At 36.2% G+C, this 22,888-nt stretch overlaps 1 protein-coding gene across 2 annotated transcripts in view; it reads right to left on the bottom strand.

The window, feature by feature from the left end:
- Positions 1 to 1,768: 1,768 nt before the first annotated feature.
- The window catches only part of CAMSAP2 (calmodulin regulated spectrin-associated protein family, member 2), a 55,764-nt gene continuing 34,644 nt past the window's right edge, over positions 1,769 to 22,888 (bottom strand). The window contains exons 7-16 of one of the 2 annotated variants that reach the window (XM_008586892.1): positions 22,419 to 22,512; positions 16,047 to 16,129; positions 15,478 to 15,547; positions 12,942 to 15,144; positions 9,718 to 9,854; positions 8,965 to 9,185; positions 7,899 to 7,971; positions 6,964 to 7,079; positions 5,124 to 5,242; positions 1,769 to 4,769 (exon numbers count right to left, since the gene is read on the bottom strand). In XM_008586892.1, the coding sequence (XP_008585114.1) occupies positions 4,464 to 4,769; positions 5,124 to 5,242; positions 6,964 to 7,079; positions 7,899 to 7,971; positions 8,965 to 9,185; positions 9,718 to 9,854; positions 12,942 to 15,144; positions 15,478 to 15,547; positions 16,047 to 16,129; positions 22,419 to 22,512 (3,422 nt within the window). In that variant the 3' untranslated portion in view covers positions 1,769 to 4,463. Of the gene's footprint in view, positions 4,770 to 5,123; positions 5,243 to 6,963; positions 7,080 to 7,898; positions 7,999 to 8,964; positions 9,186 to 9,717; positions 9,855 to 12,941; positions 15,145 to 15,477; positions 15,548 to 16,046; positions 16,130 to 22,418; positions 22,513 to 22,888 lie in introns of both variants that reach the window. The other variant, XM_008586891.1, reaches the window with a different exon arrangement.

The raw sequence follows: 22,888 nt of genomic DNA on the forward strand, positions 1-22,888 counted from the left end.
CGAGGCGCGGGGGCAACCCCGAGGGTTGCAATCCCGTTGCCGGTCCCCGGCCCGGGACGGGGGCGACACTAAGGGTTGCGGTCTGTTGCCGGACACGGAAAAAGACAAAAGACAAAAAAAAAAAAAAAAAATTGGGGGGTTGAGAGCCACATTTCCTTTTTCATATAAACATGCAAACCCTGAAGTATGGGTGAGGCCTGGAATCACTGCAGCTGAATGAAATTGTAAACTAGAGATGCTGTAAACTACACATCATCCCCATGTCCTTTAGCCCCACAATGCCTGTAACACCAACTGAAGGAAGTCACAGATTCAACCGCCTAAAACAATAGATTGGGGTTAAAAAAAACAAAATACACCAGTAGCCTAGGTACCGTTGTACAATGGTACCTAGGCTTTGCTTAACATGTTAAAAAAAAATCTAAGGGGGTCTTAAAACATTTTTTGTTAACTCATTTGCTTATATCTTCTTCAATGGAAAGTAAAGTAATCATCTCCCCCTCCCCCGTTTTTCTAACATAAATATAAGCTACTGTGGATGGAGATAACTTTAGTTGTGAATACCACAGTGATAATGAACACATGCAAAAAACTAATTTTTGCTGTCTAAGCATCTGGCCTTATAATACTGAGGTGCTAGAAGGCCTATACACCCACCCGTACAAAAAAGAAAATGAAACTAGATTCTCATCTCCTTATTTGAAGAGCAATTCTGACACCACCCCCACCCCATCAAACTATACAATATCATTAANGAAACTAGATTCTCATCTCCTTATTTGAAGAGCAATTCTGACACCACCCCCACCCCATCAAATTATACAAAATCATTAATATCTCATTATTTCTTTTAAAAGCAAAACTGCCATTTAAGAAGACACAGATTATAAGTATCTGTACATTTCTGAGGGATGACAGAATTTTACACTCACAGATGGGTTTTTCAATTCCTGATTCCTAGGTCATAGCACTATAGCTGTTTCCTTCACTGGATTTCATTCTTTATCTCTCTGTGTAGACAGGTTATTAAAGATGTCTGTTTCTATTCACTACAGAATATTTTCCTCTGCCCTCGTTAAGAACTGTCAATTAACCAGATCAGGGGACACACTCTCAAGTTGTGTGTGGTTTTTGTACACTTCTTTAATATTGCCTGGGTCTTAGAGTTAAATATTTTTATCTTTGAAAATTAAAATACTAGAAAATACTGTAGAAGTGTAGCTCTGTTCTGAAGCTTGAGTATCCTATTGATAGGTCCCAAGGTAGAGAACCATAGTTATGATTAGCAAGTGCAGATATTTCTTCAAGTATATAATTATGCATGAATTTTTTTGGCTGTTTTCTTATCAGATCTCTCTCTTCTAATTGCTCTGGTCTGAATAAGAATCAGCACAATCAAAGTGAAACTTATAGAATAATGGTCAAGAACTGGCTTCTCATGGCTACTGCAGATCAGTGAGTTCACTAGCCATTCAATTTCAAAGGCACAGAACATTGATTCTGGCACAATTTAATTATTAATTCACCAAAAGACAGTAAACTAATATGGACAAGATTAATGTAAGATGATCACAAACATTTAAACAGCATACTATGTAGATCATTTGAGCTATGCATAGAAAGTTATAGAGTTTTTAACACTGTCTTGTCATTATTCAAGCAATGTCTAATATTACTAAAATTTCCCTCTAATGAATATTCAAATTGTTAAATTTAAACATAGGTTAAGGAATAGAAAAACTACACGATAAGTTCTTCCAAGTTCAAATAATTTTAGCAAAAAACACATTTTATTCAAGAAACAGAAAAGGAGTCACATGGTGCCATGCTTTTATTCAAATGAAAGGGGAAAACTACACTGTACCAGGAAATAGCAAATATGACAATATCTTACAGCACAGCATCTTTTTTAAAAAAACCTGTAAGCAATACTCTAGAGTGAGCAGGTAAGCACACCATACACTGTACATTGCCCAACAGTGTCCATGAAACCATAATTAAATAGCTGAATTTGGCTTTAAACAGCCAAATAAAAAACTGTAATAGTCATTCTAAAACAAAATTGAAAAACTGAGAGGAATTAAAAGCTTTCCAAAGCTGTGTCAAATAGCAGAATTTGACATGCTACACTGGTAACCATAACAGTGTTTGGCAAATTTAATCGAATAATTATCATAATAATTTGGCCTCTGATGATGAAAGCACCAGTGTGTGTAAGGTTGACAAAAATCCCCAGACTTTAGGAAATGGCATACTTTTCATTTGTATAATTTTAAAAACATAATTAAAAAGCTGCACCATAATAAAAAAAATCTGCAGACATAAAGAAATATATCCATATTCCTTCTGCATTAATAAAGTAAAATCTTATACCGAGAGCAATGAATTTTGTGGCAGTATTCACATTCTACCTTTAGACATTAGACATTCAATTCAATTGCTGGACACACAAATTTGAGTATAAAGGGTGGTTCTGTTTAGTTTCAAATAGTTCCTCCACCTTCCTATATTCAATTTTTCTTTACTTAATAGCCAAGTAATATCATGAAAAAGACTGCTTATTTTAATAAAGGAAATTTAATTAACTGAAAAGAACAAATTTAGTGATGTGAAATGCTTATGATATTCTCCTTTTGACTGTTATTCACCACATTTTGATTAGATTTCCTTACAATTTTTTAAACTAGTCAATCTAAACATCTATTTGACAATCGTTTCCTTCTAATTGTGGTAGAAATTGTTTGAAAGGTAAAATGTGAAATTTCCCATTTTTAATATTCATATATTATATACACAGTATGTACACACTTAAAATATAAGAGTTACATATCCTGGTCTCTTACATGCAAACAGTAGATCACAAATAGTTTTAAGCTACACACACGTCTTGCACAGGTATTGGGAAAAAAATCTGTGAATTTTTTTTACAGTTTTAACAAATATACATAAATATAAGAACATAAATTACAGTAAAATATTGACAGCATTTGAGAAGATGTTGAGAACCCAGATGCACTGATGCCTAAAGGTCTTATAATATTAGAAAAGTACAGCTCAGGGACATCTCATTCCTATTCATTTTTATTTAAAATAAGTAAATACATATGAGACATTAGTTCTCTCTCTAAACAGCTCAATTAATGTATATATTTTCATCTCTACTTCCCACTAAAGAAAACAAACTATGTGTCTCATTTATGATACAATACTGTCTTTCCCCTCTAGTTTACACAGTTGTCACAACACTGAAACATAACAGGGTCACATAATCATTCAAGTCTTTTCCTGAGAATGAAATTTTTCCTCAACTAACCATCTGGTAATACATTGTTAAAAAACAAAGATCATGTAGAGAAGGTTTCAAGTGTGTACTTAAACTAAGCTGTTCCACTTGAAAAGGATTTAAAACAAACAAAAAAACAATATAAGTAAAATAATGTGAAGCTATCTTAAAATTAAAATGTAGCCCTTTGTACATGTTTAAAAATTCTAAATATAATTTTTATATCAGTTATAAATATAATGTAAAGACCTCTTGAGTACTTGTTTCAAGAAGTCTTACATCTTCAGACTGAAAGACTACTCTCAAAGTGTCATTCACTTCTGCCAGCTTATAAAGTGACTTACTTTAAAAGAGATAGAAAGCCTTTTTGTTAAAAGAACAATCTAAGTTATTCTGAGTTGGCCAGAAGTGGTGTAAAACAGTACTGATTTAATCAGTAACTTCTTATAACATATTCTTGGTTAAGCCCATGTGGTTTAAAGTGAACCTACTAGCAGCTTTTTACAATACCTCCTCTTATTTAATAGAGAAATGTTAATACTTGAGTGAATAATAAATATGGAATTGTAAATATTTAGCAGAATAATTGTTGCAAATGCTCTAACATAGTCAAAACATGAGGGTTATTGTAAAACTAAACACTAGTGTTTTTCTTAACATCATAGGAAAGGTGCAAGTAACTTCTGAAGGTGTATTTCCTACTTTCATGATCTCCACATGAAACAACACACGAAGGAATCTTAGAATAACATCCCAGGAGAGAAAAATAGCAAAATAAACCATATGAAGACAAGCATGTACATTAAATTTTAAAAAATTTTAAAAAGGCCACAAATAAAACACATAATTTGTAATCTTAGCCATATTTCAACCCTAAGTCCAACTAGTGTCCATGAAAATTCAGTGCTTCAATGTATCCAATATCAAGCAGATGAACCGGTAACATGTACGAATCTCCATTTGTGAGTCGAAACATTTCCTTCATCACTTGGACTCATCACCTAAGTGAGATTCTTCTGCATTCCAAAATACTGTGGTTTACATTCCAGTTGTTCATGACAACAGAGCTTAATGTCCAGTCTTAATAAAATTTTGTTGGCAATTAGAAAGATTTTCTATAGGCAGAAAAGATGAAGTGCAAATTTGCCACAAAAGTTCCGAAGCAAATATTTCCCAACTCCTATGCCTTAGTGGGTAAAAGTTTTTTAGGTGTGACTGGTCTTTTGGTCTGCCATAAATGGCTATGAATGGTAATTGCATCAACACTGGCAGATAAAGTTTTAGCAGGTATGTGGCTAAACTGTTTCCTGTCAGAATTATATTTGTAAAGTCCCTCAATCATTTTTTTAGTGATAGATTTAGGGCCTATGCCAGTCAGCTTACTGATTTCTTCAGTTTCTGGGCAATAAGTATACAGAGACCTGAATTGGCAGCCTGAATCCCGGAACAAGATTAAGAAGTTGTTGGCATCTGACTTCTCCATTTCCTTTAGAATAAAAAACAAAAACAAAACAAAGTAACAGCAACAATAAGAAGCCTTAAACATTTTCCTTAATGAAGTTTATCTAATTATGTTAACATTTCTTGGTCAAACTTTATGACATTATAAAATGACAAATTTTAAAGTATATTCCTAGTCTTTAATTAAATCTGCAGTCTTATAAAACTCAATCTGAAAGTGAACTAAGTTAATCTAATAATTAAAACATCTAGTTACAGATCTTTAATACGCTGTTGAAATCCTAGGAGGTCTCTAAGAGCATTTTCTCTTGAGTTGATAGAGAAGACTCTTATAGTTTTAGAATGCTGCTAACTTTAATTTTCATGCAAATATGCTTACCTCCAGTATTTTTTTCTTCTGACCTTCATTTACTTTTCCAGCCAAACAGCAATGAGCTAAAGCATTTTGTATTATGTGCTTATTGGATTTTGCACTGGGTTCTTTGTAGAGCTTTGGTCCTATGGTTAGGATTTAAAGACAATAATAAAAATAATATTCCCAAGTCAGAAATACTGTTTCTAAATGATGTAATTGTTCCTACACTGATGAAACATTGTAATAGAAAGCCAGATTCTGTGCTTGAAGCCTTCTTACTGGTGACACTCCAATCAAAACATTTTTATCCACACAGGGATACATCTGGAGCATGTTCCTATGGCCTTCTGATGATGCCCTATGACAGCAGTACCAGAAATAAAATATTGCTGTAATTGTCACACTGTCTGTTTAACATTCTTTCTTAAGTCTGGTAAGGTTATTGGTGAGCTTAAGGTAGAATGGGTCCATTAGTAATTTAAGCTTTTTTTTTGTCTTTTGTCTTTTTCTGTGTCCGGCAACGGATCGCAACCCTCAGTGTCGCGCCCGTACCAGACCAGGGACCGGCAACGGGACTGCAACCCTCGGCGTTGCCCCCGCGCCTCGCTCAGCCAGTGAGCGGGAACCGGTCTGTATGTGGGATCCGAACCCTCGGGCGGGAGCGCCGCCACACTTCCCAAGTGGCGCACTTATCCAGTACGCCACCGGGCCGGCCCCAGTAATTTAAGCTTTTAAAAAGATAAGAAAAAGCTTCTTCTTTTTCATATTGTTCAGCTGTTCGACTGAACTAACATAGAGAAGCAAAGGGAGTAACATGGAAGTAGTGTCCAATCCTAGGCCTTAAAGGCTGTCAGGCTGGCTGCAGGAAGCTGTATTAAATGCCAAAGAGTAGGGAGAAAAAAAAAAAAAAGCCACAGAGTGAAGTACACATGGAAAGTCTCTAGCAAGTTCTAACCTCTTTAGGCCTTTTTTTTGTGTGTGTGTGTGTGACTGGTAAGGGGATCGCAACCCTTGGCTTGGTGTCGCCCGCACCGCACTCAGCCAGTGAGCACACTGGCCATCCCTATATAGGATCCGAACCTGCAGCCTCGGCGCTCCCAGCACCGCACTCTCCCGAGTGAGCCATGCTTTAGGCCTTTATAAGGCTTCCAATTCCACAGGAATCACAAGTAGATGGAGGTAATCTCTTTTTTCCCTTTTCTCTTCCCCATATGTGTTCTCCTGTGTCTTTCCATTTTACCTCTCAATGCGCTGGTCACATTTCTTTTCATTTTCTTTCCTGCTTCATTTCTTTTGAAGTGTCCTTACCAACACTCTATTCTTCAATCTGCTTTTATTTCAGTCATGCCTACCCAAACAGAGGCTAAAAGAGGACCTGGTGGGGATATGTGAGGCTGGATACCCTCCTAGAACCAATGCATTTTTCTTATCTTCTGGAGCCTCTTAATACTTATCAAAGGTGCACAATTCTAGGTACTTGAAATCCCAATGTTAGGGAGAAGACTTGTGGATTCTAGACTACTCAGTACTGAGGACTTCTCAAAAACTTCTTCAGACCCAAACTACCACACAGAAATAGACAACATTTTAAAGATCGAAGTAAAGGGATGAAATGTAAGTGGTATAGCTAACTTTGTTCAGAAACCTATTTCAATTCATCTGGGAGCAGTCACTACCTCCCTAAGTGGAGCTGTATCACTGAAACTGAACTACCTAAAAGTGACCACCTGCGTTTACTGTTTTCTTATCAGAGTCTCCTGTGTTTAGAACAAAAAGTGAGCCAATAAAACTTTAGTACAACCTACATCTATTCTCATTAGTGTGTTAAATTCAAATGTTTCCCTAAAAACACACAGACACTAACCTGTGTATTCTGTTCCAGAAGCCACTGAAGAAGTTGTTGATGCGTTTTCCCAGTCTTTTTCTCCATTTCGACTGCCACAACGACTTGGTGATAAGAAGCCTTCTACAGACTCTGATCTAAATAGTAAATAAAATAATTTTTATGTCTCAGAGAAAGAATGGGGGCCAAAAGGTGTATGTGAGAGTACCAAGCAAAATCAACCTACAGGTTTGAAAATAGTAAGGTGGTGATAATGTTGTTTGTCTTATTTACAGCCATATATCCAAGTTCCTAGAACATAGTAGGCCCTTTATAAACATTTATTGAAAGAATGAATGTTTTCCATATGAAAACTGGCAATTAACACAATAAGACGGTAATAAAGATCAGAACTCAAAGATACTGTTACTAGAAACATTCTTTTCTGATATGGGTATTATAGTATAAGGTAATGAAATGCTGACTTTTAGCTTCTAATCTACATCCTAGAGAAAGAGTGCACAAAAGAGATCTTTTCTAAGTCATAGGCAACCTACTTTGGAATTATTCTAATAAAGAAAAACTTCATATTCAGTGAGAAATAAGCTAGAGAGGCTGGTACTATACACATTCTATACTTTCTATTTCTACAGACCATGATTTAATCATAATCATATTAGCAATTACTAATGAACAATTAATGTTTCTTAGCTTATAAAAAGTATCTTATCAATGTCAATAATTCAAAATTCTAAAATACAAAAAAAGGTGAAAGATGAATAGACCTCTTTAATTTCTTTTAACAGAAACCCAAACAGTCCTAAGTCAGCAAAACTTTAAAAATTTGTGATTATGACTGAGTCATTACAAAATAGAAAAAAAAAAAAAAAACACTACAGAATTTTTACTTAGAATTTTGTATAACTGCAGGTACCATATTTTTTTCTATGAAAAATATTCATATGTTGCAAATTTACCTTGGTGTCCTCTTGCCTGAATGCACACTCTCGTTATCGCCTGTGTTCAATGATGCCAAAGAAAGGCTAGAGACTGAAAAAACACGATAAATTCGTGATCCTGAATAAAAAACAAAATTGGAAATTTAAAAGGAGTGACTAGCAAAGAGTCTGTTCATTAGATAACACCAGCATATGAAAATTGAGCTTCTGTAGTTTCTTTTCCTTTTTTCTTTAATCTAAGCACATAATATGCTTGCATGCATATATACACAGTTTATTTAAAATTAGCAAGGAACCTACTCTTAGGACACAATGATAAAACTAATTTGCTGTTTCAAAATGAAAGTGCTAATGAGAGAAATGATACTTTGATCCTAAAAAAAATTAACAAAAAGATTAAAATATATTTAGGAGTACTTAATTCCTAGGTGGAAAATTAATTTACTAATTTCAGCAACTACTGTGTATCAAAAAGTTTCACTGACTATAAAAGACAGAATTCTCTTTAAACAGTTAATATTACATTACTTTTCTTCAGGTTTAGACTATGGGAGTTCTCTAAAATTTTCCATGACTTGAGTTTTAATAAAATAAAGATTCTTAAAAAATGAGTATGCACATTGAATTTTTAAAAAGATATATTCTGTCAGCTCCAGAAATTATAAATTTGAATTTTTGACCCTTTCTATCTTAAAGGAAGGACTTGTGAACGCTTGATCTTATATTCCTTATTATACTGACATGTACCTTGTATGTTTCATGCATGTAACATTTATCCTTAAATTTAAAAGTATGTCAAGGTTAGTTAATAATTCAGGGAGATTATAGCTGAGGGCAGAGTTCCCTAATAGGTTAGATAAATGGATTTTTAGCTTTCACATTTGTTCTATTGAATATATGCATGCACACATAATACACTTAATTCATTAAAAACTTCACTTGCTCATTCTGGTTTTCCAAATAAGGAGCATGCATAATCTCAAACTGTGTATCCAATTTAGCATATCAAAGCATAATCAAGTTAGTATGACAAACCAAGCTGGTGTTTTTTTATGAACAGACTCCTCATAATAAGCTGTGTTACCTGGAGGACCTTTTATTGGTGTTTTGGGGGATTCAATATGATCTCTGTGAATAGATTTTGGCCGCTGTTTTTTTTGTTTTGATACTTGAGGACGGGGTTTAATTACTACATCCATATCTTCCATTAGTTTTAGTTGTTTTCGCCTCATATATTCTTGCCTAATAAATTCTCTGCGTGCTCTCTCATCTTCTTTCTTCTGACGTTCTTCCTCTGTTTTACGCCTAAGAAATCAAATGGTTAGATTTCTTATTCTGCATACCAAAGACAACAGACACTGGAGAGAGTTACATATTTGATATGAGAAGGGAGAATTATATTTCAGCACCTTGGAGAAAAAATGGTTCATTTAAAATGTACTTGAGATAATTTAGGTCATATATACTCAAATATATGTATGTATGTTATGTTTGTGTGTATATGTGTATATATATATATCTCCCAATGAAGTTATTCTAATTTTTTTCAACTATTTAAATTACTGTTTCTGGAGAACTTTACTTTGATGTGCCTCAAACTTAGGATAAAAATATAAAATCAGGAAATACTTTGGGAAAATAAATTAACTTCTAAAAAAGCACGCCAAATCAGCATTGATCCAGTTTCTATATGTACTGAAAACATTTCTGAAAAAAATCTGTTAATAAAAAAATAACTAAAAACGTCTTCCTTGAGTATATACTTACCGAATTTTTGTAAATATGCCCGTGCATCATTAATGCTCAGATATAGAACTGGTACAGCAATTTCCTTTACCTTGTTTCTTCTTTCTTGTGCTCCATTTCTGCTTCCAGCTGCTGTTTCCGAAGCTGAGTTTCTTTCTCTCTTCTTAATCGTTTCTCCAACAACGCTGCTCGTTTCATTGCCATATCATTTTCTGCTTTTTGATCATCCTAAGGATAAATTTCATTGAAAAAAAAAAATGAAACATTTTAGGCACTGATGTTTTCATTTTCAATTGTTGTAGTCACACTTTTTGGTTACTCTTGTAACAGGAAATCTGAACTATTACAACCCTACCAAATGTGTACATGTTCCAGAAATTATGAAGGAAGAACTGAATTTAAGTGGTAATACTAACAAAGAACATTTAAACTTACTTAATTACACTCTTTCAAAACCTGAGAAATTTGCAGAGAACAACCATAAAAATAAAAAGAAACACACAAAGATTTTTTTTGACCCTATTAAATGACTTAAAGTTGGGAGTTTCCACTCTTTTTTAAAATTCCATTTAAATTATACTTAAAATATATGCTCAATAAAGAAAACTCAAGTAAAAAGCATCTCAAAATTAACCACCCAGTGTTATATCACATGAAGGAAAGTACTGCTGCATGATTTTCTTTTCTAGCTGAGGTACTGACAGTTTTCTTGATGGGTTTTCAACCATACTGAAGGTTTTCCCTTTGAAGAGAAGATGGGCATAATTTCTCCTAAAATCCTTTCACTCTGAGAGCCAGTTCATGATCTGTATGCCTCTTGGGCCTGCCTCAACTTCTACCTGAATTGTTAGGGACAGCGCCAGTTCTCAGAGGGCTTCTAAAATGCTTCAGAATTCAGGAAAGTAACAAGCTGAAGATGTGGTTCATTGTCTTAATGATTCCTTGTCAATTGTCCTTGTCAATGCTTAATTCAAAAAACATTTCTGTGGTGTCTAATATATTCACAACATAGTGTCACACATTATAGATATTAAAATATGAAAAAGATATGGCACCTTAGGCCAAGGAGCTTAAGGGGAAGAGGTGCAAACAAGGTGCTTTGTGCAGGAACCCAGAGAGATTTAACTGTGAATGGAGAAAGTTAGAAGATAACATTCATACAATCAGTTTAAACGTTCATATGCTTCTGTCTAACAAACTACATACACTCTGCAATTTCCCAGGTGCTCTACTACGCTTTAAGGATAAACAGACGCGGTACCTTTAGGAGTTCATGGTATAAGAGACAAAATCATAACGAAAGAGTTGAAAACTCTGGGTCACAAGCATGTTTAGGGTATAATAGCGACACAAAAGAGGAAGTATTTTAACCTCTACTTAAGGAATTCTGAGAAGTTTTAGATGAAGCTTGAAGTTAGTCTTAAAGACAATTCAAAATACAAGTTATAGGGAAGGAGCTAGACAAATAGGCTTAGGTTAGTCTATCAAAGTTCCTAAATGTTACTTACTCCAAGCGTTTTGAACTTATTCAACAGGTGACTCTAAGACTTTTGACTAGAAAGAGACTCAATTGGAGCTATGCTCTTGGAACAACTGCTACCTCTAGTGGCAGTATAAAGAATGAAATGGCATGATTAGAGACAGGGAGCCCAGTTAAGAAGCCACCACCAGAGCTCAAGGGATGAGTACTGGGGTGGTGGAGATATGGAAATGAATGGAATAGAAGGTATGGAATGGAAATTAAGGTAGAGATTTACTTCCTGTTTTACATTAAAGGTTTTCTTCCCCTCTGTTTTCCTTCCTTTGCAAGGAACAGAGGTAACAAAGCTGTCCAAAATTAGACAGCAAACTTTAATATTATTAGTGTTTACAGTAGCATTCTATTAAGAAATGGTAGTTTTACATGATTAAGTGACAAAACATTACTCACATCCAAATTTCTAAACACTGAAAAAGGCGTAAAGGGCAATCACCTTGAGATCAACTTTAAAATAAGTTACAAATTTCCAACATTAAATGATAAAGAGTAAAATCGCAATTGTTATCACTTCAATATGCTTGGGTTCTTATTCCATTCCTGCTGCTTCAATTTAAAATCTTAAATTATAAATTGTTGCTGTTGGATGTTGTCTTTTCTATCTATATTGCAAATTGTGGAGTTATACAGAATTAGAGATTATCTACTTTAGTCCCTCAATTAAAAAAAAAGAAATATGAATAACATGCACGTTTCCAATTATAAAAATTATATTCTCTCTTATGGTAAGGTGGAAAACATAAAAAAAAAAAAAGATCTAGCAAAAAATTTTTAAAATATTATTAGGCTTTTCTAGTTTTTCTAATATCTATGATAAATTCCAAGATCTTCACCATCAAAAGGTGATAGTACTCATTCAATATTTGTGTTAGTTGCCTACATTACTGTTTAAATATGTTGTGTCTAATACCGATACTAAGATTAAGGGTCATGTGTTAGACCTTTATTCAGTGCTTTTAAAGGAGCTATTTCAATAAAAAGTGTTCAAACTATATGCTTTTTAAAATGTGTCACCTTGCAAGATCCCATCTGGTCAGTTTTTTAAAGATTTCTTTAAAAAAAAAAAAAAAAAAAAACCTAAGGAAGAATGATGACTTCTGTGCCTTTTATAAGAAAGGATAAACAAAGCTGTTTCTCAGAGTAAGAGCTATGTTGTGAATTGTGATACTAAGTGCCTTTTATAAGAAAGGATAAACAAAGCTGTTTCTCAGAGTAAGAGCTATGTTGTGAATTGTGATACTAATTATGAGGAGGTATTATGTGTTTTATTAAATGGAGTGCTTTGCAATTTTAATTTTTAGATGGAGTTTGGGATATTTAAGTAAAGAATTATTAATAATTATAATAAAAAGATTTTTAAAAACCTAATGTATATTTACATACAAATGCCAAGTTATGAGCTTTTTACACATTGGCAATGAAATCACTCTTTGAAGAGATTTAAATAGCTTAATTTTTAAAGGGCTTTTGTGAAAGTGATAAAGAAGAGGTAGAGGAAGAAAAACAGGAGCATATCTAAACATGTACCATGACTGTGATAAAAGGACTTATTACAGCTTTGAATCCACATTGGAAGACCGTTCTAGAAATCGCAGTGCTTGAATGTTACTATAGTTCACCAAGGTGGGTGCCAAATATTTTTGGGATTAATAACAGATTTGTAACAAAAGGGACTGCTACTAAAAGAAGTAAGCATGTCAACTAAAAATTAAAACAAAAAACACCAAAGAACACACCCACCTAATGAAGATGCTCAAAACTATGCAGATTAATATTACCTTAAAAAAGAATCCACAGCATACTTTCTGGTCCTCATCAAATTGTTCTTTATCACTTTCTCCATCATATTTTTCAACAGATACATCAGCCTTTTCAGGGGGTTTCAAGTCTGAAAGGGAAACTTCAATGAGATTAACATTTTTAGGAGTGGCAGGTGGGAACATGGGTTTAGGAGGTGGTTCTGTGGGTTGATTCAATTGGTCCTCATTTGGTGTCAGACATACAGTCTCTGTGACAGGCTGTGACAGGACTTCAGAAACTGTTGACTGAAAAGGTTTGATCTCCTTTTCTTCTGGATTATGTCCATGCTGTTCCAAAGTCCCTTTGGATTCTAATTCCTCCTTTTTAACTTCCTCTTTAGGTTTGGATTCCTTTAGCTGTGGTTCTCCATCATCCCCAAAACATACAAATGACCTAGTCTGAATAGGAACTTGACTTGGTGAAAACCTCCTTAACCGAGGAAGACTGTCCACAGACCGAGGGGGTGTCAAGGTTCGATTCAAAGGAGTTATTTTTAATTCATTTGGCCTAGGAGTCCTTTGATTTTTAACAGAAAAAGATGTGCTCTTCCTGTTAGAAGACTGTGGAGATGGATGAGTAGGACGAGGGGAGTCTGATGAGAATGGTGCAAGGGCTGATGACAGGCCTGCCTGCCTAGCAGGCTTAAGATCTCTAATCTGCTTCTGTGGAGAAGGTTGTGGAGGTGAAATCACCCAAGACTGTTGCTCTCTCATCTGCATTAACATCTCCTGTTGAAGTGACAAGCGTTGCATTTCTTGTTGTAGGAAATGCAGGGATGAATTTAACTTTTCAATAGATTTTGTATATTCCAAAATCTCTCCTTCATTTAAAGTCTCTTCTGAGGGGCTTGCAAGGTTCCACTGCTTCTCAGGATCAACAGGCGTAGTTGGAGACTTTAGCCATTTGGTTTGAGGATTCTCCATGCTTTCTTTTATATCTGCCAGAGACTTGCTCCTTTGTCCATCAGTTTTTTGTGATTCCTTTTCTTTTGCTCTATCAGTATATACTTTCTCATCTTCTGCACCAGCTGCTTCCTCTCTAAGAGGGGAAATCCCATCCCCTTTCTTTTTGACTACAGTAAGGAATGCCGTCCTTCCCATTTTCTGCCTCTGTTTAGTAAAAGCAGCTTCCATTTTCTTTTTCTGGGCTTCTATAGCACGCCTCTTTTCTTCTAGTTTCATCCTAAGATGCACCATTTCAGAAGCCAATAGCTGGGTAGTATCCCGTCCCTGTGGAAGGCCTGTTTCTTCTGGAATTTGTGCCCAAGCAACCACATGAGGAATATTAAGTTCAGAGCCCTCTGGTGTAGTTTTTTGAGAACTGCTTCCACTACTTTTTCCATCAGTATGATTCAGTTTCCTGAATTTCTGTTCAGCAAAGCTGGTCATTTTAACTCCAGAACTAGAAGAAGCACTGCTACCTGGTTGAGACTTGGTACTTACAGTACTCGGACAAGGACTCAAAGCTTCTCTGGGATTGCTGGTTCGTATATCATATTCCTGAAGAAATTTAGATGCATCATCCATGTCAGAGTCTAAGCTTACAGTATAATCTCTCAAAGAAGAATCTTCATCCATAGTTTCAGGAATATCTTCTGAAGGAACATGAATTCCAGTGTCTACTTCAGTATTGTCAGTTATGGGACTCAAGGCACCTTTTGTATCAGTTATGTTATCAGGACTAGAATGATTCAGCTTGATATTTGAATTTAGGATACTCATTTCCTGGCTATGAAGAAAGAAGCCATTAGCGATTTGATCTGGCTGAGGTGTACGTGGAGATTTTTCAGTATCATGAATTATTTGTAATGCTTCTTCAATGCTTGGTGTCTCAATTTGGTTGCCAAACTCATCTAGAAGTACCCTGTTCTGTAAAGCTCCATTTGGAAGCTTGTAATGAATATTCGCATTAGAATTTAGTTCATTTGTATTAAGGGGCAAATACGATTTGAGGTCACTGTGAGAGTCAATATGAAGTTCTTCTTCAATGCTTTCTGCTTCCTCTTCTCCATTTACTGGCTTGAAGGACAAATTTTTCCTAATGTGTTTAGATACACGATTGTTATTCAGAGTAAGTCCTTCATTACTAATAGAACGAGTGATTCCTCGATTTGGAGTGGATCTCTGTGCACTATCTTCTTTATCAAAAGAAATATCAAATGAAACGCCATGCACTGACGATCTAAAAAAAATTTAAAGAGAAAACCTCAAATAATCTGAGAAAAGAAATAATTTTCTTATATCATTGAGCAACAATTATTTGAAATAATATCTCTTTTCCTTCCTCATTTCTCATAGTCATACTGTCCTCAAGGTAAGTTTAGGGCTATCTAGCTAACTTTTAAATTTATCCCCTTTGATTTCTCTATCATCTGCCTACGTTGCCCTTTTCCAATTTACATGCTAATTAAAAGTCTAGTTTTAGTAATTTGGTCAACAACGAAAGAGAGACAGAGAGATAAAATTAGCATTTCTTGATAATGTGACTATACTAAAAATAATTTTCTTTGTTTACCTTTTCTCTTTGGGCCATGTCCCTATGAAGCCATCAACATAAGACATAGATGAAGACCTTCTAATTCCTCCTTCAAACACAAAAAAGGAAAAGCCATTGAAATCACGTAAAAATTTTTAACTTACAGCAATTTAACAGATTTTACATATCTGAGGATTCATTAATAGCACTAAAAAGTAAAAAGCTTATCTATGGAGAATTAGAGATCATTTTATTAAGAAAAGCAACCACAGAGAAACAGACCAACCTTTCAGTGTATATATATATATATAACAGCCACTTTTCAGAAAAAAGACTGGATATTTATTCATATTTATTAGAGGATTCATTAATAGCACTAAAAAGTAAAAAGCTTATCTATGGAGAATTGGAGATCATTTTATTAAGAAAAGCAACCACAGAGAAACAGACCAACCTTTCAGTGTATATATATATATATATATATATATATATATATAACAGCCACTTTTCAGAAAAAAGACTGGATATTTATTCATATTTATTTTCAATCATTTCCCAGGTAACCTACTTAAAATAGCATTTTTCCTTGGCTTTTTCAAATATATTACCTGAGGCTGAAGAATAAGCTTGGGGACGTGAATATCTAGAAGGCAAATGATGAAGAGACTCTGTAAATGTAGCTCCTTCCTCACTGCAATGTAAAATTAAATTTAAAATGTTATATATTTCAGTCCTTTAATATAAATTTTATAAAAATGGCTGAAGTGAGAAACAATATTATCACCTGATTCTATATCCTAATTAAAAAAAATAAGGAAACATACATTGTCTTAAACCAAAGAATGTGATAATATATATCTATAAATATTTTGTCTTTTAGCCAAATGACTTGAAGTACTTTCATGTACATCTCAATGTCCTTGTGAGAAAAGATATAGCATATTATTTTTATTTTACAAACAGAAAATCTGAAAAATAAAAAGTTAAATGAAACTCATCAATTTGAAGTATTTTGGCCAAATCTAAATCTCTAAAAACTAGGTACAAGAAACCCTTGTAAAAGATCCTGACAGCATCCCTGCTCACAGACCTATGGCTCTGTGTCTCTAACAGTCACATTAAGATTAATATAGTAAGCTTCACATTGAAGACCTTAATGCCTATAAAGATATGAAGCTTTCTGGTTATCTATTCTTATTTAATTCCATTCTACTGCAGTTAATGCAAGAAATTAGTCTACTTGTCAAATTAAGATGACATTTGGCCAGAACCAACCAAGCTATCCTCTCTTAATTTTTCACTTTATGAGTTTTAAATCTGCCATGTCCCTGCCTGCAGTCAGGTGAAGAAGTTAAGCATCCCCACCCACAATCAGTTGAGAAAAAATTGAGGAACAAGATGTACTGATTTCTGTAGCTCTCTCAAATCACATTATTTTTCAACTAATGTAAACTGAGAAGATGAATGAGTCAATCAAAGAATTCAAAGGTAAATATCAATGCTGTATCCTTACTAGTCAACGAAAGCTTAAGTAATTAGCTTTTCCAAAAGCACCAACACCTGAAAAACTTGCTCTGTCCGAGGCAAATGCTTATCTGCTTGGACCTTTCCCCCCTAAACTGCACATCACACTTTCTTTCAGTTTTATTTGTAATCATTTGTTAGGACTATCAGAGAATACTCACACTGCTCCCCTGGCATGTTTATTTCTATTATCCCCCCCTCTAAAATCACTCCCACAGTTTCTACTCTCCTTTAGATCTATGACAGAAGGGTAATCCTGAATACAAGAAAGTCAGTTATTAAAATATGTTCACTTTTTGTACTCCAAATAATGGCTAAAGTGTTGCAAATTCCTATTACTTGTCTTACTTTCACATTTGCACAGATGGTTTTGATCTGATGTAACTTGTAAAGAAGCTGGTAGCCATGTGTGTGGAATAGCTGCTGTAAATATCTTTTTTTTGCCTGTCTGTTTTTTTCTTTCTTTCTTTCTCATGAGATCATTATTAAGGTACAATAACATTTGTAGATGTGACTACATTATTCCTAAGAAGAGCAGAAGTTCTTGAATCTTTCCTCAAAAGTTCTGCAATTTGGAGGAACTACAATGGACCATATGGAGACTTAAAGAATGAGAGGATGATAGGAGCCTAGAATGATGGCTACACAATGACTCTTCAAGGAAAAAGAAGTCGGACATTTATCTGGGTTACAAAAAGGATTTCTGCTAGGAAGAATAAGACACAGTAGCCACTCAGATGTCCGAGAGACAGAAAAGACATGAGTCTTCCCAGTGACCTAAATTAAAACATTTTCCAGTCAGAAATGTGGAAGATTGTCCACGCCTAGAATGATGGCTACACAATGACTCTTCAAGGAAAAAGAAGACAGACATTTATCTGGGTTACAAAAAGGATTTCTGCTAGGAAGAATAAGACACAGTAGCCACTCAGATGTCCGAGAGACAGAAAAGAGATGAGTCTTCCCAGTGACCTAAATTAAAACATTTTCCAGTCAGAAATGTGGAAGATTGTCCATTCAGATTCCTAGCAATAATAATTATACAATAATCTACTCTTCAAGTGAAAAGTTTCACTTTCCACTGTTAAAGTGGAATTTAAAGATTTAATAGTGCAAGAGTGATGACCTAGAATAAATACCAAGTGCTTTCTGAATGTCAAGGAAGAAATGTTACTAGGTAACCATCCCAGGAAAGCATTGAGGAAGTAATATGCAGAGAAAAGTTTCGCATGGGAAAAAATACACAGAAGCTCCTAGATCAGCAATATTTTAACTTAACCTCTTGTGCTAAATCTCAGGGATAGTTATGGAATAGAAAACTCAATGGAAGTAGTAAGAAAATTCATAGTAGTAAATGAGAGTAAGGGAAAGAAATGCTTTCTTAATTTTTAAGAAATGCTTTATAGATATCAGAAAGCTCACAAAGGTAAGAAGCCCTGCCAAGGAAATAAGAGTATTGTAAGGGTTCTGTCAAGGCTTGGGTTCCACGTTCATTAGCATGCACTTGAGAGAGAAACTTCTTGAATGTGAGGAGTGGGTGACAGCATCAGTACAAGTTCATATTTTTTTGTTAAGCCAAAAATTTATTCATATTTTTAAATTTTATTTTATCAATATACACTGTAGTTGACTTTCATGTCCCTTTACCAAATCCTCCCTCCCCGCCTCCCACCCGTCAACATATCTGTTTGCCTGTCTTAAGTTCAAGGAATTCTGATTGTTGTGTCTTTTTTCCCACCACCCCCCCGTTTGTTTGTGTATTTACTTTTAGCTCCCACAAATAAGTGAGAACATGTGGTATTTCTCTTTCTGTGCCTGACTTATTTCACTTAATATAATTCTCTCTAGGTCCATCCATGTTGCTGTGAATGGAAGTATTTCATTCTTTTTTATAGCAGAGTAGTAGTTCATTATGTAGATATACCACCTTTTCCATATCCACTCATCTGATGATGGACATTTGGGCTGGTTCCAGCTCTTGGCTATTTTGAATAGTGCTTATGCATAATTTTTTTAATGTATTTTTTTCATGATTCTTTTTTTTTTTTACTTTTTAAAAATTGAATCAAAATTGATTATACATATTTTTGGGGTTCAACATTGAGATATGTTGATTAAATCAATATTACTAGCATATATATTGTTACAAATCGTAATTATTCTTTAGGCCCCTTGTCCATCTCTCTCCATCCCCCTCTTCCTCCCCCTCCCCCCAATTACGCTAGATTTCTTCTCTCCTTCTGAAAGAATAATGTTTACTGTTGATTTGCTGCCTAGATGATCTGTCCAATGCTGAGAGGTGTGATCAGTTCTCTCAATATTATCATATAGCAGATGCTTCTTCTGTCACTCTGAAACGGGCTTTGTGGACAGAGACATCCTCTTCTTTTCTTTCTCTCTGCTGGTGACTCTCCTTGTGTGAATGCACTCCAGTGGCTGGTGGACCATCTGCATGGTGGTTGTGGCATCTTTTGTGGCAGCCATGGTTACTGTGGTGGCTATGGTGGGCCACCCACATGGAGGTGATGTTTTTGGCATGCTCTTTGGCACTGGCGGTGTGCCTGGTTGTGGGGGGAGGGTCCAGTCCCCTTCTCCATGCCTTGGGTCCCCAGGCAGGCCCTGAGGCCCTAGAGCAGTGTGCCTGGATATGGGAGTGGGGATCCGTACCTGGCTCCAAACCTCCAGTTCCCAGACAGGCCTCAAGGCACTGGTGGTGTGCCTTTGCCAGAACTAATTTTTTGTCCTTTGCTTACTTCTAAAATGGGGGAACTTCCTGTGGGAACCAGTATTTGAGCTGTGTGGTTGAGCTAAATTGCTGCTTTGCTGCTCTTTCCCTAGGGAAGGCTTTTTGTGCAGCTCAGAGTTTAATGGTTGACCTTATAGGTACTCGCGGCTCTCCAGAGACCCGGTGCACCTGGGTTGTGTAGAATCGCTGATCTGGGCCTGAGTCTTTTCATCAAAATGCACCCCATGCAATTCTGTATTCCCGACCAGTCTTCTCTGAGTGGTCCTGCGCTGATTGGGGGGTGGGTCAGCTGTCCTTGCTGTGTCCCAGTGTTCCCCTGGTGGGCCCGTCTCCCCCACTGCCCGTGCTCCACACAGTTCCCATGGGACGGGCCCTGCGCCGGTCCCTAGTGATGACTCACTTCCACTGCTCTGGCTCCTCGCTCCTGCGTGGGTCCATGGGAACCCTATTAGTGGTCTTGCTGTCCTGGGGACCACCAAGGCCTTCTTCTCCCTGCCGCCTCCAAGCAGCTCCATCTGAAGGGCACAGCCGCGGCTCCTGCGGGCTCCTGCTCCATGCGCTCAGCAGTTCTAGCCTTAAAGTGGCCACGGCCCGAAACTCTCAGAGCGGTTTTTTCTTTCTCTCATTGTGGTTTCTCCCTCCTTCATGAACTCCGTAGGTCTCTCCTCCTCTTCCCCTGAGCTCCAGAGGCCCCCGCTTGTCTCATGTTACATTTTAAGGTTGTAAGTTGGTTGATTTGTGGGAGAGAGTGATGCTGGGACTGTCTATTCCACCATCTTGACCAGAACTCCCCTACAGTAGATTTCTAAACAAAGGCCTGATATCATGAAGGCAGTGTTTGAAGAAGACCAGTGTGTCCTTAGGTTTGGGGTGATTCTATATCTGTCACCCAGTCCCCTCCCTCCCCAGCCCCATGTCTCACCATTCTGCCCTCATACCCTGTGTGCTGGGTACTTTGAACTTTCCTCAGTTCCCTTGATTGAGTCAACCTCTTTTATGCCTCTGGGCATTTGCACATGCTGTGCCCTCTGTCCTAGGGAAGGCTTTTTGTGCAGCTCAGGGTTTGATGATTGGCCTTATAGGTACTCGCGGCTCTCCAGAGACCCAGTGGATCTGGGTTGTGTAGAAACTCTGATCTGGGCCTGAGTTTTTTCATCAAACTGCACCCCATGCAATTCTGCATTCCTGACGAGTCTCCTCTGAGTGTTCCTACACTGATTGGGGGGTGAGTCGGCTGTCCTTGCGGTGTCCCAATTTTCTTCTGGTGGGCCTCTCTCCCCCACCACCCGTGCTTCAAACACTTCCCATGGGATGGGCCCTGAGCCGGTCCCTTGTGTTGACTCACTGGCCTCTGAATGGCTCCCTTTTTACAGCTGTTCTGGTTCCTCACTCCTGCGTGGGTCCATGGGAACCCTATTAGTGTTCTTGCTGTCCTGGGGCCACTAAGACCCTCTTCTCCCCTTCAGCCTCCAAGTAACTCCATCTGAAGGGCACAGCTGCAGCTTCTGCCTACTCTTGCTCCATGCACTCAGCAGCTCCAGGCTTAAAGCAGCCATGGCCCCAAACACTCTGAGCAGTTTTTTCTTTCTCTCATCATAGTTTCTCCCACCTTCATGAACTCTGTAGGTCTCTCCTCCTCTTCCCCTGAGCTCCAGTGGCCCCAGCTTGGCTGATGTTACATTTTTATACTTGTAAATTGGTTGATTTGTGGGAAGGAGTGACACTGTGGACTGTCTATTCTGCCATCTTGACTGGAACTCCTCTTAATTGTATTTTTAACTGATCTACTTGAATTTCTAAAAAACTCACAACATACATCAATTTTAGACTTAAAAAATCAGATAGATTAGGGAGTCTCAAGTCAATATAAATTTTAGGTTTTAATAAATACAAATGAAAAGGTTCTTACAGGGTCTGCTGAAAAACATTTTTAAACAAACCAATATCCCTATCACATACTTGGCTCAGAAGTCAGGATTATCCCGATATTAAATGGTAGGACACTTTTACTGTGTTTTCAATTCAGTTTCTGATATTAAGAACTAAAGCATTAGATAAAGATTTAATATTACAACAAATATTCTATTATGATCTCTCAATAGGTATAACAATCAAATCAGTAAGCAAAACTGCTTTAAAGATTTAAAAAAATCATAAAAAAATGAAAAAGTTGAGTAGAATTTTAAAATTTCCCCCCAAGACCCAAGAGTTACCTATTAGAAAGTTCTCAATTATAAACAAGTTATGCAGCAAATGCTTAGTTTTAGGTCAGTTATTCAGACCTTAGAATATATCCTCCCATTTTTCAGTTTGGTTCATAAAAGCCTATTTATGAAACATTCATTTTAGTGTAAATTTCAATTATATTTAAGTTAAAAATAGGCTTTAATAAGCTAAGCTAATTATAACTTAGTTCAAAATCCGACTGAAAGGGGCCGGCCTGTGGCTCACTCGGTAGAGTGCGGTGCTGATAACACCAAGGCCATGGGTTCGGATCCCATATAGGGATGGCCGGTTCGCTCACTGGCTGAGCGTGGTGCTGACAACACCAAGTCGAGGGTTAAGATCCCCTTACCGGTCATCTTTTAGAAAAAAAAAAAAAAAAATCCGACTGAAAATTTAAAAAGCCTGATTTAATGTAATAAAATATTATTTGATTTCATTAGTAAACAGAATAGAAATAGTGAAATGAAGTGATTGTAGAGTCTACCTTGAAGTGAAGTCAGAACTAAATGAACTATCCAAGACATTTCTTTTGGCAGCATCCAAGACAGGAATGGAAGGCATATCTTTCACGGGTTCCGCTAGAATAAAAGATAAAACTTCAAAATTACATGTTTATCATGTTTCTACCAGTATTTCAAGAATTCTGGACCATAAACAAATGTTTAAAATTAATCTCTATTCCCCTTACTACTTACAGAGAAATCACAATAAAGTTTTCTTTTTAAATAATTTTTAAAGGATCAAATTTTCTTTATACTCTTCTCGAAGTATTCTAACTTAAAAAGAAATTCACTTGATTAAGGTAATGGCAGGGAAGGGAAGCCTAACATAAAATAAATACAGATACTTAAAAATAAATTTGAGTGTTTAATTTTGTGAAAGCTTTCACAGAACTTCGGATACATATGGTCATCTTTGCTTCTTTTTTTTTTTTTTTCCTTTTTGTCTTTTTTC

The sequence above is a fragment of the Galeopterus variegatus genome, unplaced genomic scaffold (genome assembly GCF_000696425.1).
Source record: "Galeopterus variegatus unplaced genomic scaffold, G_variegatus-3.0.2 Scaffold4171, whole genome shotgun sequence".
Lineage (NCBI taxonomy): Eukaryota > Metazoa > Chordata > Mammalia > Dermoptera > Cynocephalidae > Galeopterus > Galeopterus variegatus.